At 43.6% G+C, this 25,330-nt stretch overlaps 1 protein-coding gene across 1 annotated transcript in view; it reads left to right on the top strand.

Moving 5' to 3' along the window:
- The window catches only part of LOC140453682 (protein tyrosine phosphatase type IVA 2-like), a 126,566-nt gene that overhangs the window by 65,527 nt on the left and 35,709 nt on the right, over positions 1–25,330 (top strand). The window contains exon 2 of the mRNA XM_072548606.1: positions 21,018–21,600. Within this exon, the coding sequence (XP_072404707.1) occupies positions 21,505–21,600 (96 nt within the window). The 5' untranslated portion in view covers positions 21,018–21,504. The remainder of the gene's footprint in view (positions 1–21,017; positions 21,601–25,330) is intronic.

The following is a 25,330-nucleotide window of genomic DNA, read 5'->3' on the forward strand; positions in this document are numbered from 1 at the left end:
TGGAAACAGGCCCTTTGGCCCAACAAGTCCACACCGACCCTCCGAAGAGCAACCCACCCATACCCATTCCCTCTTCCTATAAATGAGAATTTGTAAAAGGAAATGGGGATGGAAAGCATAGAGGTGCACAATTTAGAAATATATTGTATATTCAGTACCTCCTGGAATTGTGTTGTAGGCCATGCCAGCACTTGTTGCTCACCTCTATTCAAGCTGGTAGTAGGCTGCCACCTTGAATTCTGGATTAGTGGTGCTGGAAGAGCACAGCAGTTCAGGCAGCATCCGAGGAGTAGTAAAATCGACGATTCGGGCAAAAGCCCTTCATCAGGAATAAAGACAGCCTGAAGGGTGGAGAGATAAGCTAGTGGGAGGGTGGGGGTGGGGAGAAATTAGTGTAGAGTACAATAGGTGAGTGGGGGAGGGGATGAAGGTGATAGGTCGAGGAGGAGGCTGAAGTGGATAGGTGGAAAAGAAGATAGGCACGTAGGACAAGTCATGGGGACAGTGCTGAACTGGAAGTTTGGAACTAGGGTGAGGTGGGGGAAGGGGAAATGAGGAAACTGTTGAAGTCCACATTGATGCCTTGGGGTTGAAGTGTTCCGAGGCGGAAGATGAGGCGTTCTTCCTCTAGGCATCTGGTGGTGAGGGAGTGGTGGTGGAGGAGGACCAGGACCTCCATGTCCTCAGCAGAGTGGGAGGGGGAGTTGAAATGTTGGGCCATGGGGTGGTGTGGTTGATTGGTGCGGGTGTCCTGGAGATGTTCCCTAAAGCGCTCTGCTAGGAGGCGTCCAGTCTCCCTAGAGGAGACTGCATCGGGAGCAATGGATACAAAAATGGTATTGGTGGATGTGCAGGTAAAACTTTGATGGAGGTGGAAGGCTCCTTTAGGGCCTTGGATAGAGGTGAGGGAGGAGGTGTGGGCACAAGTTTTGCAATTCCTGCGGTGACATGGGAAGGTGCCAGGATGGGAGGGTGGGTTGTGGGGGGCTGTGTGGACCTGACCAGGTAGTCACGGAGGAAACTGTCTTTGCAGAAGGCGGAAAAGGGGTGGGAAGGGAAATTGAATTGCTGCTTCTGCTGTTGGTTATTTGATTACTACGTTCACCTGCTGTCGATGATTTGATAAAGCCCAGTGACTTGCTGCTCTATTTCAAACGGCATTAACAGGATCTACATCTTTTGCAAATCCTAGAGTCAAACACACAGGCCAGACATTTAGATGATTTTTCCCACAATCTAGTAGTTTCATGATCATAATGAATGAGATGAACATTTTATTCCAATTTTATGAACATCAAATTTCTCCTGGCTTCTTGGTTGGATTTGAGTACATCACTTAAACATTAGTTCGGATCTCTAGATTACTGGTCCAACTACATAATTGAGCTACCATCCTTGTATATTCTGTAGCTGTGCCTGTGAGTGCAGGTAAATGAAATGGCTATACACAGATGTTAAGAGCCATTTAAAGTGTGAAGGATTGTATGTAATGTTTAATGTCTGGACACAGAATTGGCTGGTCCACAGAAGACAGGGTGGTAGTTGATTGAAGGTATTTAGCCTGGAGCTCAGTGACCAGTGGTGTTCTGTAGGGATCTGTTCTGGGATTTCTGCTCTTTGTGATTTCATAAATGACTTTGTTGAGGAGGTTGGGAAACTACAGAAAGATTTAGACAGTTTAGGAGAGTGGTCCAAGAAATGGCTGCTGAAATTCAATGTTGAGCAAATGCGAGGTCTTGCACTTTGGAAAAGAGAATACAGCGGAAACTTGATTATCTGAACGAGATGAGCAGGCACTATTTTGTTCAGATAATCGATTATTGGGAAAATCAATTAAATGTCTTTCCTTTTGGGGCTCGGAGTTTTTAAAGTCTGGTCCTCATTCAAGAGACTGCAGCATAACACAGTCTGTGTGACCCCCACCCCCAATCCTGCACCCCCCCCCCCCCCCCCCACACACACACACACACACACCCACACACACACACACACACACACACACACACACACACACACACACACACACACACACAAGCGCGCGAGCCCCAGCCCCCCCTCCGCCACCCCCGTTCCATCCCTCCCCCCCCCCCCCCCCACCGGCATCCGGACTGCACATCAATCATAAGACTGCTACTGCCTTCGTCAGGTAAGTCTCCAAATAACGCTCACACACAACTTTTTACTGGAACCTTTTGACAGGTTCCACGTTTGCCCTGCACAGGGCAATGTTGGAGAGCTTATTCCTGGGAAGCAGGGGTCGGTGGGGAGTTTAGGGTGCACCCCTCTGTAGAACTCCAGGGAAAGTATGGGGAGAGAGAGAGGGCGGGAGGTCGGTCATTTGGAGACGATACCTGTTTCATCACTCTAAACAAAAGACACCGATCACTGTTGGAAGCATGTCTTTGATGTAGTGTTTCTATCGGGACCTCGAGAACCCCTTCGGATAATCCGATTTTCAGATAATTGGTATTCAGGTAATTGAGGTTCCCCTGTACAGGCATAGATTATTTTCTAAACAGTGAGAAAATTCATAAAGCCAAAGTACAAAGGGATCTGGGAGTGCTAGTCCAGGATTCTCTAAAAGCTGACTTGCAGTTTGAGTCCTTGATTAAGAAAGCGAATGTAATGTTGTCATTTATTTCAAGAGGGTTGGAATATAAAAGCAGTGAGGTGCTTCTCAGACTTTATAAAGCTCCAGTTAGGCCTCATTTCGAATACTGTATCCAATTTTGGGCCTCACACACCTCAGGAAGGACATACTGGCACTGGAGCTTGTCCAGCGGAGATTCACAAGGGTGATCCCTGGAATGGTAGGCCTAACATACGATGAATGGCTGAGGATCCTGGGATTGTATTCATTAGAGTTTAGAAGGTTGAGGGGAGATCTAATAGAAACTTACAAGATAATGTATGGCTTAGAAAGGATGGACGCTGGGAAGCTGTTTCCGTTAGGCAGGGAGACTAAGACCCATGGGCACAGCCTTAGAATTAGAAGGGGTCAATTTAGAATGAAAATAAGGAGACATTTCTTCAGCCACAGAACGGTGAGCCTGTGGGATTAATTGCCACAGAGTGCAGTAGAGGCTGGGATGTTAAATATCTTCAAGGCAGAAATTGATAAATTCTTAATCTCAAGGAATGAAGAGCTACGGGGAGAATGCGGGTAAGTGGAGTTGAAATGCCCATCAGCCATGATTGAATGGTGGAGTGGATTTGATGGGTCGAATGGCCTTACTTCCACTCCTACGTCTTATGGTCTTATGGGTTCGTAAGTTTGCCATTGACACGAAGGTTAGTTAAGTTGTGGATAATGTGGAGGGCTGTTGTAGGTTGCAATGAGACATTGACAAGATGCAGAGCTGGGCTAAGAATTAGCAGATGGAGTTCAGCCTGGAAAAGTATGAAATGATTAATTTTGCAAGGTTGAATTTGAATGCAGGTTATAGGGTTAAGGACAGGATTCTTAGCAGTATGGAGGAACAGAGGAATCTTGGGGTCCCCAACCATAGATCCCTGAAAGTTGCAACCCAAGTTTTGAAGGTTGTTAAGGCGTACGATGTGTTGGCTTTCATTAGCAGTGGGATTGAGCTTGAGCTGAGAGGTTACTATGCATCTCTGTAGAGCCCTGGTTAGACCGCACTTGGAATATTATGTTCAGTTCTGGTCACCTCCATTATAGGAAGAATGTGGAAGCTTTAGAAAGCGTGCACAGGAGATTTGCCAGGATGCTGTCTGGACTGAAGGGCATGTCTTATGAAGAAAAGTTGAGGGAGCTAGGGCTTTTATTACTGGAGCAAAGAAGGATGAGAGGTGACTAGATAGAGATGTACAAGATGATGAGGGGCATTGATAGAATGGTTAGCCAGAGACTTTTTCCCAGTGTGGAAATGGCTTTCATGAGGTAACGTAATTTTAAGGTAATTGGAGGAAGGCTTACGGGCGAAGCCAGAGGTAGGTTCTTTACTCGGAGAGTGGTGGGTGTATGGAATGCACTGCTGCAGTGGTGGTAGAGTCAGATACATTAGGGACATGGATGATAGTAAAATGAAGGGTATGTAGTGTTAGTTTGATCTGAGAGTGGGATAAAAGCTTGGCACAGCATCGAGGGCTGAAGGGCCTATACTGTGCTGTACTATTCTATGTTGTTCTAAATTGAGGAGTTAAATTGCAAGTACATGTATGGTGACAAAGTTTAGATATTTATTGATCTTCTGGTCTAGATATCAATGTCACTGTGTTCAAAGTGGAATTTTGAAGTAGCTTGAATTTTAGTTCAAGAAACCTCTTGATATTAGGAAATTTTTGTTCCAGGAATAGGAGTAGCTGTGCTGAGTGCTTCTGCATCTCCTTAGTCAGCTGCTTCCTGAGCACAAGATACTAAGAACTAAGTATAGCACATTAGGCACAAACCAAAACATTACTCTGGGAACTGCTGTGTCAATCAGCTTCAATGACATTCGGAAATTCGCGTGTACCACAACGTTGAAACTTGTTGAAACTTATTTTAATTCTATTTTCGAGAATTCTGCTGTTCCTTTAGTAGTTTATAGACAGACTGTACTTGGATTCAAAATAACTGACCTAATTGAAAATTGCATATGTCATTAATTTCCAGCAATAAGTTATGCTTTGCACATGAAAGAAATTGTGTATTTCAAATTCACTTTATTTTAATCATGCCTATAATTGTATTTAAATCTGAGTAAGTTTTTATGGTGGAAACTATTCCAACTCACCAATTAAAGAAAGCCTTCCACTTATAGAACTCCTTTTAAGACCCATGATGTCCAAGAGCACTCTACAGACCATTATATCACTTCACATAACATTCAAAGTTTTATATTCACATTCTTAGGCCAAAAGTCAAGGAGTTAAGTTTTCTCAAATTATTTTTGAGAAACTGAAATGTTTAATTTGGCTCTTAAAAGGTTGTTGCCATGTAATAATGTTAAAAACAGCAACTCTAACAGATGCAATTTATACCCAAAAATTTATTATACAGCATTAAAGCAATGCAAATTTCATCCAACATAATATATGTATGTATATGCCCAAACATAACTAAATAGTTTCCTGAATTGCTTCAAAATTACTCTGAATAATTCATTCAGAAAAATTATTCAGAATAATTCATCTCTGGTTTATGGATCCTTATCAGCATCATTATCAGTATTAATGGAAAGAATGGTGGTATCATTTCACAAATGATCATCTTCTGCACCAGCAAGTTCATTTGATATTCCGAATTTTAAAAACTGTTTTCAACAATGTTGAGGAAAAGTTCATTGCTCGCATCTAAAGACCAATCACATCTAGGGCGGCACGGTGGCTCAGTGGCGCCTCACAGCGCCTGGGTCCCAGGTTCTCCAGCCTCTGGCGACTGTGTGGAGTTTGCACATTCTCCCCATGTCTGCTTGGGCTTTCTCCGGGTGCTCCGGTTTACTCCCACATCCAAAGATGTGCAGGTCAGGTGAATTGGCCATGTTAAATTGTCCATAATGTTATGTACATTAGTCAGACTCCTCCCTCCCCTTCCTAGACCCCTTCGTTTCTATCTCAGGCGACCGAATCAACACGGACATTTACTATAAACCGACCGACTCCCACAGCTACCTAGACTACACCTCCTCCCACCCTGCCCCCTGTAAAAATGCCATCCCATATTCCCAATTCCTTCGTCTCCGCCGCATCTGCTCCCAGGAGGACCAGTTCCAATACCGTACAACCCAGATGGCCTCCTCCTTCAAAGACCGCAATTTCCCCCCAGATGTGATCGACAATGCTCTCCACCGCATCTCCTCCACTTCCTGCTCCTCCGCCCTTTAGCACCGCCCCTCCAATCGCCACCAGGACAGAACCCCACTGATCCTCACCTACCACCCCACCAACCTCTATATACATCGTATCATTCGTCACCATTTCCGCCACCTCCAAACGGACCCCACCACCAGGGATATATTTCCCTCCCCTCCCCTATCAGCGTTCCGAAAAGACCACTTCCTCCGTGACTCCCTCGTCAGGTGCACACCCCCCACCAACCCAACCTCCACTCCCGGCACCTTCTCCTGCAACCGCAAGAAATGCAAAACTTGCTCCCACACCTCGTTCCCCCCCCCCCCCCCCAACCTATTTCCCTCCAAGGCTCCAAGGGATCCTTCCATATCCGCCACAAATCCACCTCCACCTCTGCTGCACCTGATGTGGCCTCCTCTACATTGGGGAGACCGGCTGCCTACTTGCGGAACGTTTCAGCGAACACCTCTGGGACACCCGGACCAACCAACCCAACCACCCTGTGGCTCAACACTTCAACTCCCCCTCCCACTCCACCAAGGACATGCAGGTGCTTGAACTCCTCCATCACTAGACCATAGCAATACGATGGCTGGAGGAAGAGTGCCTCATCTTCCGCCTAGGAACCCTCCAACCACAAGGGATAAACTCAGACTTCTCCAGTTTCCTCATTTCCCCTCCCCCCACCTTGTCTCAGTTTCAACCCTCAAACTCAGCACCTCCTTCCTGACCGCTCTGTCCCCACACCCACTCCGGCCTATCACCCTCACCGTTATCATGCTCACCTTAACCTCCTTCCACCTATTGCGTTTCCAACGCCCCTCCCCCAAGTCCCTCCTCCCTACTTTTTAATCTTAGCCTGCTTGGCACACTTTCCTCATTCCTGAAGAAGGGCTCAGGTCCGAAACATTGATTCTCCTGCTCCTTGGATGCTGCCTGACCTGCACTTTTCCAGCAACACATTTTCAGCTCTGATCTCCAGCATCTGCAGTCCTCACTTTCTTCTACATTAGTCAGAGTCTGGTTGGGTTACTCTTTGGAGGGTCAGTGTGGGCCGAAAGGCCTGTTTCCACACTGTAGGGAATCTAATCTAATGTAATCATAGGGGTGGCAGGGTGGCTCAGTGGTTAGCACTTCTGCCTCACAGTACCAGGGTCCCAGGTTCAATTCCAGCCTTGGAACCAAAAATTATTCCAATGTAACCTTTTACATCAGGTCACTATGAAATTATAAGAACTGGCATATCAGTCCAAGAAGATGGCATTCCAATGGCATTTTTAAGGTCTCTTCAATCATTAGTAAGCATGCAAGTGCAGCCAGTGAAAAGGGCAAATGGCATGTTGGCCTTCATAGCAAGGATTCAAGTACAGAGTCTTGCTACAGTTACACAGGGCATTGGTGATACCACCTACATCGGAATAATTTTGGTTCCGGTTTTATGATCCCTTCTCAAGGCTGTCATCTAGGTTTCAGCAATATTAGTCAGCTTACAATCGTTGCTTCGTACAGAAGGGAGCTGAGGCAAGGCACCTTTCAGATCCAAGAGTGTGCTGACAAATAGCTTCTATATAGATCTCCGCCTTCAGAGAAATTTAATTACAATATTTTTCAGTATTCTAGTGCATAAAAATAGCATTCCTGTTATAAATGGCATTCCAGTAAATGGCCCAAATTCTTGATTTGGGAATTTGTTGAAACAGGCTTCCTGAGACATTGGCCTTTTACATAAATGCTGTAAAACAATGCGCATGAAGGTTGGTGCTGATAATCAGTGACATTAATTGTTTTACAATTTATTTGGTGGAAAAGAAGAATAATGCTGATAAAGTATTTAAATACTAAATATGAAAGGCTGCTGATTTGTCTATGAAGTGATTTTACAATGTTCTGTTTTTTAATAAAGTTATGATTTCCTGCAGTTTTGCCCCATATTTGCTCACATCTATATTGTACTTTTTAAGAACAAAAATTGTTCAAGTTCTGAATGTGGTCACGCTCAGTGTGCAAGTTGCCAATTTCCTTTACCTCCCAAAAACCCAGGATTAGATTCAATGTTGGGGTTAACTTTTCTGCCAGACCGTGCAAATATAATAAATAAAATGAAGCTCTGTGAATATTGGAGATCTGAAACAAACAAAAACATAATTTGATGGAGAAAGTCAGGTCTGACAGCATCTATAAAGAAAAAGAGTTAACATTTCAAGTCCAGTGACCCTTCTTCAGAGCTCTGTTTATAACCTTTTCCAATTTTACTGTGTATCTCTAAAGGAAGATCAGTTTTTTCAGATTTAAGATGCTCTTAAATATTTGTGCACTTGCTCCCAGTAAAATATTCTTGTTGTATTCTCTTTTCTACCCTTTCTGGACACATTGACATATCCACTTGTGTGAAATAAAAGAGCAGATCCATATCACCATTTTAAATCAACTGCCATAAATATGAGTTCAAAATGAGACTAACTTTGACAAAGGGTCAGGTAGACTCGAAACATCAGCTCTTTTCTCTCCTTCCAGATGCTGTCAGGCCTGCTGAGATTTTCCAGCATTTTCTCTTTTTGTTTCAGATTTCAGCATCAGCAGTAATTTGCTTTTATGGATATGAGTTCTCTCTTTTTTTAAAAGGTTTTATTTGCCTTCCTTTCCTGAAGTTGCTGACATCCTTTAGGGACCACTCTGAATGTTCCAAAGGATATGTGCTGTTGATTATTGAACCATGAAATTCACCGTAGTTCCATCTCATGATATTATCATCTCATCACGAATCATAGGATAAAATTGTGCCAGAGTTTTTGACCAATTTCTATTTTTCCTGGGGCCAATTATAATTCAGCTGACAGTGCTGCAGAGATCAGCTAACCAGCACAGATCAGGAGTCAAGTCACTTTGTGGACTGAGAAGCACGAATCAAAAGGTCGTTTATGAAAATTCTGCTGAATTTGTAAGAAAAGACAGATTATTAGAAAAAGGCTTCTTCTGTCTTTGATTGATGTAGGATTATTTTAAACTAAGAATTAAGTATTGATTAAATTAATTGATTGTTGACTAGTGTCGACTGAACTACTTGCAGGAATTAGTGTATAAGTAGGGGTAAATTGTTATATACATCTTTTGTGGAAATGTAGAATGGTTACTGCCTAGGAGGCTATTTGATCCACCGTGTAATGCTGGTCCTTTGTCGGAGAAGTTCATCTATTGCTGCAGGACTGCCATTTTTCCCGGGCCCCACAGATAACAATCCAATTCCTCTTCAAACACTTGATTGAACCTGCTTCTACTATATTTTCAGGTAGTGCATTCCAGATACTAGCTAACTGGGCAAGTTGTTGGAGGGAATCCTGAGGGACAGGATATGCATGTATTTGGAAAGGCACGGACTGATTCGGGATAGTCAACATGGCTTTGTACATGGGAAATCATGTCTCTCAAACTTGATTGAGTTTTTTGAAGAAGTAACAAAGGATTGATGAGGGCAGAGCGGTACATGTGATCTATATGGCCTTCAGTAAGGTGTTCAACAAGGTTCCCCATGTTTAGCAAGGTTGAGAGCTCACTGAATACAAGGAGAACTAGCCATTTGGACACAGAACTGGCTCAAAGGTAGAAGATAGGATCATGGTGAAGGGTTGCTCTTCAGACTGGACACCTACCATTGGGGTGCCACAAGGATCGGTGCTGGGTCCACTACTTTTCTTTATTTATATAAATGATTGGATGTGAACATAGGAGGTATAGTTAGTAAGTTTGCAGGTCTCACCAAAATTGGAGGTAGTGGGCAGCAAAGAAGGTTACCTCAGATTATAAAGGGGTCTTGGTCAGATGGGCCAATGGGCTGAGAAGTGGCAGATGGAATTTAATTTAGATAAATGTGAGGTGCTGCATTTTGGGCACGCAAATCTTAGCAGGACTTATACACTTAATGGTAAGGTTCGAGGGAGTGTTGCTGAACAAAGAGACCTTGGATGGAAGGTTCATAGCTCCTTGAAAGTGGAGTCGCAGGTAGATAGGATCGTGAAGAAGGTGTTTGGTATGTTTTCCTTTATCGGTCAGAGTATTGAGTACAGGAGTTGGGAGGTCATGTTGCCGCTGTACAGGAGATTGGTTCGGCCACTGTTGGAATATTGTGTTCAATTCCGATCTCCTTCCTATCGGAAAGATGTTGTGAAACTTGAAAGGGTTCAGAAAAGATTTACAAGGATGTTGCCAGGGTTGGAGGATTTGAGCTATAGGGAGAGGCTGAATAGGCTGGGGATGTTTTCCCTGGAGCCTCGGAGGCTGAGAGGTGACCTTATCGAGGTTTATAAAATCATGGGGGGCATGGAAAGGATAAGTGGACAAAATCTTCTTCCCTGGGGTCGGTGAGTCCACAACTAGAGGGCATAGGTTTAAGATGAGAGGGGAAAGATATAAGAGACCTATGGGGCAAATTTTCACGCAGAGGGCAGTACGTATATGGAATGAGCTGTCAGAAAGGACAAGTTAGAACAAATAAATTAAACTATTTATTTCAATGCAAGGGGTCTAACAGGGAAGGCAGATGAACTTGGGGCATGGTTAGGAATATGGGACAGGGATATCATAGCAATTACGGAAACACGGCTCAGGGATGGGCAGGACTGGCAGCTTAATGTTCCAGGATACAAATGCTACAGGAAGGATAGAAAGGGAGGCAAGAGAGGAGGGGGAGTGGCATTTTTGATAAGGGATAGCATTACAGCTGTGCTGAGGGAGGATATTCCCAGAAATACATCCAGGGAAGTTATTTGGGTGGAACTGAGAAATAAGAAAGGGAGGATCGCCTTATTGGGATTGTATTATAGACCCCCCCAATAGTCAGAGGGAAATTGAGAAACAAACTTGTAAGGAGATCTCAGCTATCTGTAAGAATAATAGGGTGGTTATGGTAGGGGATTTTAACTTTCCAAACATCGACTGGAACTGCCATAGTGTTAAAGGTTTAGATGGAGAGGAATTTGTTAAGTGAGTACAAAACAATTTTCTGTTTCAGTATGTGGATGTACCTACTAGAGAAGGTGCAAAACTTGACCTACTCTTGGGAAATAAGGCAGGGCAAGTGACTAAGGTGTCGTTGGGGGAGCACTTTGGGGCCAGCGACCATAATTCTATTTGTTTTCAAATAGTGATGGAAAAGGATAAACCAGATCTAAAAGTTGAAGTTCTAAATTGGAGAAAGGCCAATTTTGACGGTATTAGGCAAGAACTCTCGAAAGCTGATTGGAGGCAGATGTTCGCAGGTAAAGGGACGGCTGGAAAATGGGAAGCCTTCAGAAATGAGATAACAAGAATCCAAAGAAAGTATATTCCTGTGAGGGTGAAAGGGAAGGCTGGTAGGTATAGAGAATGCTGGATGACTAAAGAAATTGAGGGTTTGGTTAACAAAAAGAAGGAAGCATATGTCAGGTATATGCCCGAATCGTCAATTCTCCTTCTCCTTTGCTGCCTGACCTGCTGCACTTTTCCAGCAATACATATTTTTAAGCTCTGATCTCCAGCATCTGCAGTCCTCACTTTCTCCTATGTCAGGTATAGACAGGATAGATCGAGTGAATCCTTAGAGTATAAAGAAAGTAGGAGTATACTTGAGAGGGAAATCAGGAGGACAAAATGGGGACATGAGATAGCTTTGGCAAATAGAATTAAGGAGAATCCAAAGGGTTTTTACAAATATATTAAGGGAAAAAGAGTAACTAGGGAGAGAATAGGGCCCCTCAAAGATCAGCAAGGCGGCCTTTGTGTGGAGTCACAGAAAATGGGGGAGATACTAAGTGAATATTTTGCTTCAGTATTTACTGTGGAAAAGGATATGGAAGACACCGACTGTAGCAAAATAGATGGTGACATCTTGCAAAATGTCCATATTACAGAGGAGGAAGTGCTGGATGTCTTGAAACGGTTAAAGGTGGATAAATTCCCTAGGACCTGATCAGGTGTACCCTAGAACTCTGTGGGAAGTTAGAGAAATGATTACTGGGCCTCTTGCTGAGATATTTGTATCATCAATAGTCACAGGTGAGGTGCCGGAAGACTGGAGGTCGGCAAACGTGGTGCCACTATTTAAGAAGGGCGGTAAAGACAAGCCAGGGAACTATAGACCGGTGAGCCTGACCTCAGTGGTGGGCAGGTTGTTGGAGGGAATCCTGAGGGACAGGATGTACATGTATTTGGAAAGGCAAGGACTGATTCGGGATAGTCAACATGGCTTTGTCCGTGGGAAATCATGTCTCCCAAACTTGATTGAGTTTTTTGAAGAAGTAACAAAGAAGATTGATGGCAGATCAGTAAATGTCATCTGTATGGACTTCAGTAAGATGTTCAACAAGGTTCTTAAGGGGAGACTGGTTAGCAAGGTTAGATCTTGTGGAATATAGGGAGAACTAGCCATTTGGATACAGCACTGGCTCAAAGGTAGAAGACAGAGGGTGGTGGTGGAGGGTTATTTTTCAGACTGGAGGCCTGTGACCGGTGAAGTGCAACAAGAATCGGCACTGTGTCCTCTACTTTTTGTCATTTACGTAAATGATTTGGATGCGAGCTTGAGAGGTACAGTTAGTAAGTTTGCAGATGACACCAAAATTGGAGGTGTAGTGGACAGCGAAGAAGGTTCCCTCAGATTACAACAGGATCTGGACCAGATGGGCCAATGGGCTGAGAAGTGACGGGTGGAGTTCAATTCAGATAAATGTGAGATGCTGCATTTTGGGAAAGCAAATCGTAGCAGGACTTATAGACTTAATGGTAAGGTCCAAGGGAGTGTTACTGAACAAAGAGACCTTGGAGTGCAGGTTCGTAGCTCCTTGAAAGTGGAGTCGCAGGTAGATAGGATAGTGAAGAAGGCGTTTGGTATGCTTTCCTTTATTGGTCAGAGTATTGAGTACAGGAGTTGGGAGGTCATGTTGCGGCTGTACAGGACATTTGGTTAGGCCACTGTTGGAATATTGCATGCAATTCTGGTCTCCTTCCTATCGGAAAGATGTTGTGAAACTTGAAAGGGTTCAGAAAAGATGTTGCCAGGGTTGGAGGATCTGAGCTACAGGGAAAGGCTGAACAGGCTGGGGCTGTTTTCCCTGGAGTGTTGGAGGCTGAGGGGTGACCTTTATAGAGGTTTACAAAATTGAGGGGCATGGATAGGCATCGAGGAGTCCAGAGCTCGAGGGCATAGGTTTAGGGTGAGCGGGAAAGATATAAAAGAGACCTAAGGGGCACCGTTTTCGCGCAGAGGGTGGTAAGTGTATGGAATGAGCTGTCAGAGGATATTGCTGGAGGCTGGTACAATTGCAACATTTAAGAGGCATTTGGATGGGTCAATGAATAGGAAGGGTTGAGATGGACATGGGCCAGGTGCTGGCTGGTGGGACTAGGTTGGGTTGGGATATCTGGTTGGCATGGATGAGTTGGACCGAAGGGGCTGTTTCCGTGCTGTACATCTGACTCTGACTCTATTTGCTGCATTAATAATGTTTTTAAAAAGCGACCATTGCTATGTTTTTCAATTACCTTAAATCTGTTCTCAATCCTTCTATCATTAAGAATCATTCTGCCTATCTACTCTGTCCTGACCCCTCATCTCCCCATAACTTCCTCTTACTGAACAGCCTTAGCTTCTCCAATCTATCTACATAACTGAAGTCAAAACCTTGCGTGAAAATTTAATCTTGTGAGTAACTACTTTGGATTCCTGCATGATTTCAATTTGGCATTTAGAAACTGGAGAAAACCTTAATTGCTGGTTACAATAGCTGAATCAGGATGTTCTAGATTTGCAAGAGGATAGGGAGGAGGCAAAATGACCATTTATATCGCAACCACTTAAGTCTGCGACAGCCCGAGGAAAACAGAAAAACAATGTATGGCTCTCGCTATTGAAGAAAACAAAATTTATCGCTGATGTGTAAATTTGTGGTCCAGCCACTTCCAGTTTATAGTGAGATGGGCTCAACATTGCTGTTAGCCAAGCAGTTTTCATGCAAATACTGGAGTATCAAAAATCTGTTGCTCTTTACTGCGACTCACTCTCAAAGAACCACCGTGCTGTAAAATAAAAGACTTTTAAAAATCAGTAAAACGATCATTTTGCAAATATGTCTCACAGCATCCCAGGGTCTGTAAAAATTCAAGCTCAACTTTTGTGACCCATTTGAGGAGTCCAGTTTAATTTGAAATTTTCTTCTGGTGTGAAGAATGTTTTGAAAACTGATCCTCATAACCTTTTCTGAAGCACATTTGTAGTGTAAGAGTAGAAGGCTGTTGTTGCCAGTGTTTGTGGGGCTTTTGAAAGCCCAACGGTAGTGGTGTTTTGAGATATGGAATCAAGCCAAGAGCTTTGAGTTCCAGTTTACAACTTGCGCTGAAAGGTTCTGTGTGGTATGTATGTGGAATGCATGCACCAAGACAAGATCTTGCCACGTAATTGCAGAACTTGAGCTGCCTTTCAGATGTGCAGCAGCTCACTGAGCTAGGGTGCCGGGAGGGGCTGAACTTCAGCTTAACTGTGAAACTGTGCCCCACCACAGATGATTAGTGTCATTTGTACTAAACTTCAAATTCTGCTGCTACTTTGAAAACAAAGACAAGTAATACAGGTATTTAATTTCCTGTTTAAACCCACTCTATGGAATAGCTTGACTTTTCAGCAGAAATGGGCAGATTTTCCAGCTATATTTTAAACTATAGCATAACAAGCTATATTTTTGTTGCTGATGTTTTATTTTTAATTTGATAGTAATATGTTTATGCAGATGATTTTTCTTAATGACTGCAACATTGTACTCATGATGTGAGATCTATCATGTGCTGTTATGGAGTATCTATTGCTTGATATGTGAAAAGCCAGCAAGTTAACACTGGACTCCATTTAATATGTACCACTCTAATGCTCAGCTCATTCTTTCTTCAGGCGCACCTTTTTTCTCTCTTTGGAATAATAGGGAAGTGGCAGAAGGATTCACGGGCCATATAGTCTGTTGAACCATGTCATGATTACTCCTTCCACAGTGAAACTAAATGGTGGGGCTTTTGCGCCAAAGGTAGAGATGCTACTACTGTGTCACATAATGGCATAATGGCAGAATTGTATACATTTGACAAAAGGATAAAGATCAGAGTTAGATTCCTGGTTGATTCAGTTAATTGATTTGAATGTCCTCATTTTAAATTGCTGTTTCTGAGGATGTTACTGAAGAGTCATGTGTTGCTGTATGATATGGACAGATACATTGGAACTAATAACAGAGGAAGGGAAAACGATTAGATTCTAAAGGGAGAATATAGAAAGTCAGGCAGGAATTTAAAAAGGAATCCTGGAGGGTGGTAATATCTGGAGTACTCCTGGTGCGATGAGCTAGTGAGGGTAGGAATAGGAGGATAGAGCAGATGAATGCGTGGCTGAGGAGCTGGTATAGGGGAGAAGGGTTCATATTTTTTTGGACAAGAAGGATGCATTGCAGCTGAATTGGAAGGGGACTAATATATTGGCAAGGAGATTTGCTAGAGCTGCTTGGGAGGATTTAAACTAGTAAGGTAAGGCCAGGGCTTGGTTAGGGGTGTGTGGGATGTGTTGGGACCCCAGTGTGATAGTGAGGAAAGAGATCAGTCTGAGGCTGGTACTGTTAAGAAAAGGAACAAATAAAACAGAGCAGGCAAGAACAAACCAGAGAGCAAGGTGGGACTGATAAACTGCATTTATTTCAATGCAAGAAGCCTAACAGGGAAGACAGATGAATTCAGGGCATGGTTAGGAACATGGGACTGAAATATCACAGCAATTACAAAGGCATGGCTCTGGGATGGACAGGACTGGCTGTCCAGGGTACAAATTCTATAGAAAGGATAGAAAGGGGGTCAAGAGAGGTGGAGGGGTGGTGTTTCTGATCTGGGATAGCATTATGGTTGTACTTAGGGAGCATATTCCTGGGAATACATCGAGGGAGGTTATTTTGAGCGGAAGTGAAAAATAAGAAAGAGATGATCACCTTATTGGGGTTGTATTATAGATTCTCTCCTCCTTCTCTTTCCCTCCGCCCCCCCCCCCCCCCCCGCAAAAAAAAAGCAGAAAAAGAATCAAATTTGTAAGAAGATCTATCATCTGTAAGAATAATAGGGTAGTTATGGTGGGGGATTTTAATTTTCCAAACATAGACCGGGACTGCCATCGTGTTAAGGGTTTAGATGGAGAGGAATTTGTTAAGTGCGTAAAAGAAAATTTTCTGCTTCAGTATGTGAATGTATCTACTGGAGAAGGCGCAAACTTGATCTACTCTTGGGAAATAAGGCAGGGCAGGTGACTAAGGTGTCAGTGGGGGAGCACTGACAATTTGGGGATGGTCAATTTTAATGCTGTTAGGCAAGAACTTTCAAAGGTTGATTGGCGGCAGATGTTCGCAAGTAAAGGAACGGCTGGAAAATGGGAAGCCTTCAGAAAGGAGATAACAAGAGTCCATGGACAGTACATTCCTGTTGGGGTGAAAGGAAAGGCTGGTAGGTGTAGGGAATGCTGGATGACGAGAGAAGTTGAATTTTGGTTAAGAAAAAGAAGGAAGCATATGACAGGTATAGACAGCAAAAGGGAAATCAAGAGGGCAAAAAGGGGGCATGAGATAGCTTTGGCACATAGGGTTAAGGAGAATCCAAAAGGATTCTACATATACATTAAGGGGAAAAGGGTAACAGAGGGAGAGAATAGGGCCCCTCAAAGATCAGAGTCAAAAGATGGTGGTGGACAAGCACAGCTGGTCAGGCAGCATCTGAAGAGCGGGAGAGTCCAGGTTTCGAGCATAAGCTATTCTTCATTCCTAGACCACACTTTTTGACTCTGATCTCCAACATGGGTGGCACGGTGGCTCAGTGTTTAGCACTGCTCCCTCACAGCATCAGGGTCCCAGGTTCGCTTCCAGCCTCAGGCAACTGTCTGTGTGGAGTTTGCACATTGTCCCCGTTTCTGCATGGGTTTCCTTTGGGTGCTCCACTTTCCTCCCACAGCCCAAAGATGTGCAGGTCAGGTGAATTGGCCATGCTAAATTGCCCATGATGTTAGGTGCATTAGTCAGAGGGAAATGGGTCTGGGTGGGTTACTCTTCGGAGGGTCGGTGTGGACTTGTTGAGCCGAAGGGCCTGTTTGCACACTGTAGGGAATCTAATCTAATCTGCAGTCCTCACTTTCTTCCCTCGAAAGATCAGCAAGGCAGCCAATGTGTGGAACTTATTTCAGAGGAGGGGCTGCTGGATGTTTTAAAATACATAAAGGTGGATAAATCCCCAGGACCTAATCATGTGTTCCCTAGAACTCTGGAGGAAGCTAGGGAAGTGATTGTTGAGATATTTGTATCATTGATAGTCACAGGTGTGGTGCTGGAAGAGTGGAGGTTGGTTAACATGGTGCCAGTATTTAAGAAAAATGATGAGGAAAAACCAGGGAACTGGTGAGCTTCGTAGAACATAGAACAGTACAGCACAGAACAGGCCTTCAGCCCATGATGTTGTGCCTACCATTGATCCTCATGTATGCACCCTCAAATGTCTCTGACCATATGCATGTCCAGCAGTCTCTTAAATGTCCCCAGTGACCTTGCTTCCACAGCTGCTGCTGGTAACGCATTCCATGCTCTCTCAACTCTCTTGGTAAAGAACCCGCCACTGACATCCCTTCTATACTTTCCTCCAACCAGCTTAAAGGTATGACCTCTCGTGTTAACCATTTCTGCCCTGGGACATAGTGTCTGGCTATCAACACTATCTATGCCTCTCATTATCTTGTACACCTCAATTAGGTCCCCTCTCCTCCTCCTTTTCTCCAATGAAAAAAGTCCGAGCTCAGTCAACCTCTCTTCATAAGATAAGCCCTCCAGTCCAGGCAGCATCCTGGTGAACCTCCTCTGAACCCTCTCCAAAGCATCCACATCTTTCCTATAATAGGGCGACCAGAACTGGACGCAGTATTCCAAGTGCGGTCTAACCAAAGTTTTATAGAGCTGCAACAAGATCTCATGACTCTTAAACTCAATCACCCCTGATGTTGGTGTTTGGAGGGAATCCTGGGGTACAGGATTTACATGTATTTGAAAAGGCAAGGACTAATTAGGTATAATTCAACATGGCCTTGTGCGTGGGAAATCATGTCTCTCAAACTTGAGCTTTTTGAAGAACCAACAGAGGATTGCTGAGGGCAAAGCAGTAGACATGATCTGTATGGACTTCAGTAAGGCATTTGACAAATTCCTCATGGGGGATGGTTAGCAAGGTTAAATCTCATGGAATACAGAGAGAACTATCTATTTTGATACAGAACTGGCTCGAAGGCAGAAGACAGGGTGTGGTGGTGGGTTGCCTTTCAGACTGGAGGCCTGTGACCATTGGTGTGCCACAAGGATCGGTGCTGAGTCCACTACTTTTTGTCATTGAACAAAATGATTTGGATGTGAACAGAGGAGGTATAGTTAGTAAGTTTGCAGATGACCCCAAAATTGGAGATGTGGTGGACAGTGAAGAAGCTCATCTCAGATTCCAATGGAATCTTGATCAGATGGGCCATTGGGCTGAGGAGTGGCAGATGGAGTTTAATTTAGATAAATGTAAGATGCTGCATTTTGGAAAAGCAAATCGGAGCAAGACATATGCACTTAGTGTATATGTAAGGTCGTAGGGAGTGTTGCTGACCAAAAAGACCTTGGAGTGTAGGATCATAACTCCTTGAAAATGGACTTGGAGGTAGATAGGACAGTGAAGAAGGCATTTGGTGTGCTTTTCTTTATCAGACAGAGCATTGAGTATAGGAGTTGGGAGGTCATGTTGCGGCTGTACAGGACATTGGTTAGGCTATGTTTGGAATATTGTGTGCAATTCTGGTTTCCCACCTATCTGAAAGATGTGAAACCTGAAAGGATTCAGGAAAGATTTACAAGGATGCTGCCAGGTTTGGAGAATTTGAGTGAAAGGGAGAGGTCGAATAGGTGGGGCTGTTTTCCCTGGAGCATCAGAGGCTGAGGGGTGACCTTTTATAGAGGTTTATAAAATCATGAGGGGCATGGATAGGGTAAATATACGCAGTATTTTCCCTGGGGTTGGGGGAGTCCAGAACTAGAGGGCATAGGGTTAGGGTTGAGAGGGGAAAAATTGGAAAGGGATCTATTGGGGCAAATTTTTCACGCACAGGGTGGTGCATGTATGGAATGAACTGCCAGAGGAAGTGGTGGAGCCTGGTACAGTTACAACATTTAACAGGCATCTGGATGGGTATATGAATAGGAAGGGTTTAGAGGGATATGGGGCTAAGTGCTGGCAAATGAGACAAGATTAGGTCAGGACATCTGGTCAACATGGACGTGGTAGACCGAAGGGTCTGTTTCTGTACTGTATTTCTCGATGACTGTGACTCCTTATATCTTGGTTCTGACATTGCTGCAAAGCTTCTTCACACCCAGGATTCTCTCTTTTAGGCTCACATCGCGAATGACCAATTTGGGCAAGGGAATAGAGAATCCCTATAGAACGCTAAGACGCACAGAGCTTTCAAGGGAGGCAGATAAAGGGATACAATTTAAGAGACAAAGCAAATCTTGTCACGTTTGTCTTGCCAAAAGTAAAGCACAGCAGGTCAGGCAGCATCCAAGGAACAGGAGAACTCTGATTTCTCCAGTTTCCTCATTTCCACTCACCCCCACCTTGTCTCAGTCAAATCCCTCAAACTCAGCACCGCCTTCCTAACCTGCAATCATCTTCCTGACCTCTCCGCCCCCACCCCACTCAGGTCTGTCACCCTCAACTTGACCTCCCTCCACCTATCGCATTCCCAATGCCCCTCCCCCAAGTCCCTCCTCCCTACCTTTTATCTTAGCCTGCTGGACACACTTTCCTCATTCCTGAAGAAGGGCTGATGCCCGAAACGTCGATTCTCCTGTTCCTTGGATGCTGCCTGACCTGCTGCGCTTTTCCAGCAACACATTTTCAGCTCTGATCTCCAGCATCTGCAGTCCTCACTTTGTCCTCTTGCCAAAAGTAAAGGCAAACATATTTTCTGACTGTCCTCTTAAGTTGACTAGCCAAGCTCAGATAACAATTGTGGACAGGCAAAAGCTCAGTGAAAGCATCCATAGATAGGGAGGATGCTGGAAGAACACAGCAAGCCAGGCAGCAACAGAGGTGGAGGGGTAGACGTTTTGGGTGTAACCAGTCTTGAGGACCTGGGGTGGTTGTAGGGACGCTGCAGATATGGGAGCTGCCTGCTGTGATGCTTGGCGGACTATTCCCCAATGTAGAGAAGACCGCATCGGAAGCACCTGATGCAGTAGACTAGGTTGAAAGAGGCAGGTGAACCTCTATCTCACCTGCCTCTCACTGAGCGTTGCAGCTGAGCCAGCAGGGGCCAACCAGACCTCCCATTCACCGTCCATTTCAATTCCCCAAGTGACTCCTCCCTTTACGGCATGATCATCCTTGGTCTCCTCCATTGCCAGAACGAACCACCACCACAAATTGGAGGAACAACACTTCATCTTACGCCTGGCTAGCTTACAGCCTGGAGGACTCAATATTAAGTTCTCCAATTTCAAATAACCTTCCTTCCCATCCCTGACTCCCTTCCCAGCCCCTTCTGCTCCTCCCTGCCACCAATTGGATTCACTCCTCCCACTGACCAACCAGGTTGTACCCTCTACCCATCTTCACTTATCCTCACTTCCCCACCCTGCCCCGCCACCTCTTTATCTGCAGCTCCCCCGCACCAACCCCCAGTACTGAAGATACCCGAAACATCGACTTCTCTACCACCTAATGCTGCCTGGCTTGCTGTGTTCTTCCAGCCTTTTGCCTGTCTAATTTGGATTCCAGCATCTGCAGTTTTTTTATCTCTCACCAGTGCAAGCATCAGATATGACAAAATTCCATCAGGAACTCCTGGAAAAAGGCAGTTCTGAGTCTGAAGAGAGATTTAATTGTTTGGACATGTATTACATAAGATTTTTGGGAGTGCAGGGGAGAGTGAATGCTAATTGTGTAGTGGAATTGGAGTGGGGAGAAAGTAAATGCATAACTGATGGTGAAGGAATGCGAAAAGTTGCTTTGTGTGGAAAAAGCATTAATGTTTGGCTTTAGTGTTTTTCTGTATCAACATTCAAAGCATTTCACCATGAATTGCATTAGAAGCAATTGATTATTGTTTTGGTTGGGCTGTTTACTTGTCATCCTTTTTACTCAGTGATTGTCTTTTTCTTCAACAGAAAATCAGTGGCATTTCCGGTTGCTCATTTATGGAGTTTCTGAAGGGCAGCAGGGACTATTGCCAGGCACAGCACGGCCGCCTCGCGGACAAGTGAACTCCAGGTCTCTCCCATTTCATCTGCTCCACGAGGAAATCATCTTAAATGTAAAAGTGCCAACAGCAAACTGGGATTCATCTGGATACTGGATTTAAAAATTGGATAGTTTGTGAGAAGTAGAGGACATTTGTTCTTTCAATGACCTAGCCTGGATGGGGTAAATCTGCCTGTGTTTTGTGCAATTGGATGCTGTAAGAAGCACCATTGCTCAGAGACACCAACCAAAACGTGCCAGTCTGAATTGGATTTCACATCAACTGTGTTGAGTCCAATTGTGTGAGTGGAAATTTTAAAAGCACAAGTACGAACAGCGAAAAGGATCACAAAGTGCTGCTTCAGAATCTCCCCTTTTTTTTATATACACTTTTTTTTTGACGTTGCAACCACAATGAACCGCCCGGCCCCCGTAGAAATCATCTTCAACAGTATGAGGTTTCTCATCACACACAACCCAACCAATGCTACCCTCAACAAGTTCACAGAGGTAAAAACAATGTTATCTTCAGGCCAATGTGTAAATAATCTAATCAACATGGAAACTGATGCAATATTTTCAGTGTACTCTGCAATATTCCCTGTTTTTTTGGGTTGAAATATGCCCCTGCAGGAGAGAGGATAAAGCTTTAGGAAAAACCAAATGGTACTGTGACAAACTGTTTCACCTTTGGTACTTGAAACCGAGTTCAGAGCATGACCATCTCGTGACAAGCCTCACCCACACATGCCATGCAAACCAATGCTAAAATCCTAGGCACATATACGGGGGGGGGGGAATCTGCGTGAGCTGTGATGCTGCCTTACCTTCTGAACAGGGACAAGACTTAATAGAAAACTCCGAACCTCAGAGGAAAGACATTGAATTGATTAACCGAATAATCAATAATGCCCGCCCATCTAGTTCGGATAATTGAGGTTCCTCTGTACTTGTATGTTCTTGTCCAGTGATCAGAAGTTCACAAAACAAAACAGGCTTTGCATTCAATGTTCAGAGGCAGCCAAGGTGGTCTTGTTGCAAGATGACATGTGGGTTGAGTATGTATGATTTTAACCTCAACACTTTCAAAGTGAAAACCTTTTTTCCCCCTCAGGTAACATTGCATTATCTATAATACTGACTTGTTTGTCATATTCTGCTGTTTTTTTTCAACCTGCCCTTAATGTCCATAGCATTGCCAATATCTAGATTTGTTTAATTTTGAAAGTAAAAGCCCAGCCCCATTCTGTTGTCCCTACTCCTTTTCTAAACAGTAAATTACTGTAATGCAAAAAGAAGCAAAATGGTTGGAATTTAACTGGTAAAGGATTAAAAGTCATTTTGACTATTCATTTCAATCTTCAATGGATTAAAACTCCTGGAGTAGATGTGATTTTGTTTCTAATGTAGGTAATGTTAGATGGTGAATGTCACTCAATTAGCCATCTCTTAAGCAGGCATTGGGGGAAAAAAAAACACCCAATCGGTTGTCACCAGTTGTTTTTACATGTAACACAAAAAAAATTGCTCATTTGATCTTTATCAACTCCTATTTTCACCCTAATTAAGGCAGTGAGTAACTTATTGCAAAATGTCCTCTTTCTCCCTTTTTTTTCTCTTTTCTCCTCTGCTCTCTCCCCCTCCACCCCCCCCACCCCCCACTTCATTTCTCTCAAAATGTGGGGATTAAGTATGAGTCTTCACTCTACTACTTTGAAGTATAAAATATTGTGCAGGTGCAGTTTGCTGTGGTTATTATATTGAAGCTTGAAATTAAATGGAGTGATAGAGCAAAGCTCCTTTCACTGCATGTTCAGCTCTTGACCAAGTAATTTAGACTGAACTGGGTAAAAAATGTTCACTACTACAAACAACTGCCAACAATGTAACATGAGGAGCAACTTCATGAGAGTTGATGGTAAATGAATAAAGTGTTTTCGAAGTTTATGTAGTAGAAATTTCTGCCATTTGATTGCTTTTTCCTCAGAGGCAATCACTTAATGTAGTTAAAGTGGCATTTAAAATCTTTTGATGTACAGAGGGATCTGGGTGTTCAGGTCCGTTGTACCCTGAAGATGGCAACGCAGGTTGATTAGAGTGGCCAAGAAGGTATACAGCATGCTTTCCTTCATCAGATGGGGTATTGAGTACAAGAGTTGGCAGGTCATGTTACAGTTGTATAGGACTTTGGTTCGGCTGCATTTAGAATACTGCGTACAGTTCTGGTCGCCACATTGCCAAAATGATATGGATGCTTTGGAGAGGCTGCAGAGGAGGTTCACCAGGATGTTGCCTGGTATGGAGGGCGCTAGCTATGAAGGCAAGTTGAGTAGATTAGGATTATTTTCATTCGAAAGATGGAGATTGAGGGGGGAACCTCCATTGAGGTATATAAAATCACAGTAGATAGCAAGAAGCATTTTCCCAGAGTGGGGCACTCAATAACTAGGAGTCACAAATTCAAGGCGAAAGGATGATAGGTTGTTTTTCTTGAGAGTCTTACACACGTGATGCAACTACAATACACCAACTTCTGTGAGCAGCCAAAATTTATTAAGCAAGGATGAGCTTTTGGAGGATCACTTGCACTCTTTGCAATGCTTGCAAAGAGTGTATCAAGCGAGGCTCCTGGAACAAAGGGACCAGTTCTTGCTTTATACAAGATTTTACATCACAGTCAGTAATGTCCACAAGACAATCCCCAGCTACTCCCCCAAAGTCAAGACACAATGTTTCTGGAAAGAATCAAAACACTACAATGTAAAGTGATTAGGTTCTTCCTTAAAACAGCATTTACAGAGTATGATTAGATTGTCACATCCTACCTACAAAACAAGAAACCGCCTGCGCGCGCGCCCCCCCCCCCCCCCCAAACTGGACATCCAATTCCTGACATGTCATCAGAACAAATTAACCCTTTAATATCTCAAGGGGACAATCTTAAGGGAGATATGTGTGGAAAGTTCTTTACGCAGACGATGGTGGTGCCTGGAACGCTTTGCCAGCAGAGGTGGTAGAGGGAGGCATGATATCGTCATTTAAGATGTATCTAGACAGATACATGAATGGCAGGGAGCGGAGAGATAGAAATCCTTAGAAAATGGGCAACAGGTTTTGATAGAGGATGTAGATCAGTGCAGGCTTGGAGGGCTGAAGGGCCTGTTCCTGTGCTGTAATCCAGTCAAATATAAATGGGACTTGTCCATAATAAGACCATAAAATGAGGGAGCAGACGTAGGATATTAGAACCATTTTGAGTCTGCTCTGCCATTCATGGCTAATCTGATAATCCAACTCAACTCTACTTTCCTGCCTTTACCCCATAACCCTTGATTTTCAGACTGATTAAAAATCTAGCTATCTCAACCTTGAATATAGTTAACAACTTAACCACAACAGCCCTCTGTGGTAAAGAATTCCACACATTTACTACCTTCTTGAAAAAAAAAATCCTGCTCATCTATTTTAACTGAGTAACCCCTTAGTGTGAGATTATGTCATCTGGTGCTGGACTCTCCCAAAGAAGAAATCCACATCTTAAGGCATCCCGAAAGTGTCAGAAGATTGGCAGTGTTGCTGAAAGTTTCTGTTCTATGAATACTTCATGCTTACTGACCACCTGAATTAATGCTGGCACTTAACTGAGTCTATAAGCTGAGCGCATCTCAGCATCATTTCTTATATTGGAGAATTACTTAAGTGGCAAACATCCAGATTTTTTTCTTAAATGAATTGTTGGCTGTGTAATCACCCAAGATTTGAGTTTCATCATTAAAGGCATTTTTCTCTCAATGTCATTGCATTTGATGAACTTCTTCAATAATAGATAACCTGGAAACTGAACCTGCGACCATAAAACAGAAGTGTAATCTGCAAATCAGATTTTTATATGTGACTATGTTCCAACCCAAATATTGCATCTGCTTAAAAACATAAGTCGTGTATAAAGGGTTCAACCATCTTCTGTCTGGATGGATGGAAGGTTTTTATTTAGGTGATATGATTTTTACAAATCCTGGTTTAAAAAATCCAGTTGATGGGAGGAAAAAAATGTATTGCCAGGAACACGAACACGATCCACAGAAAGCACTTCCCTCCATTCGGCTGCCTTGCTAATCTCAATTCTACTACTACACAGAGTCCATGACTTTGTCATGATGAGGACCTGATTTAACCAGGCCGTGTTTTGTATATCAATACTCCAGATTTGGAGATAGTCACTTCTGTTAACTTCTTTCGA

The sequence above is a fragment of the Chiloscyllium punctatum genome, chromosome 27, assembly GCF_047496795.1.
Source record: "Chiloscyllium punctatum isolate Juve2018m chromosome 27, sChiPun1.3, whole genome shotgun sequence".
NCBI classification, from domain to species: Eukaryota; Metazoa; Chordata; class Chondrichthyes; order Orectolobiformes; family Hemiscylliidae; genus Chiloscyllium; species Chiloscyllium punctatum.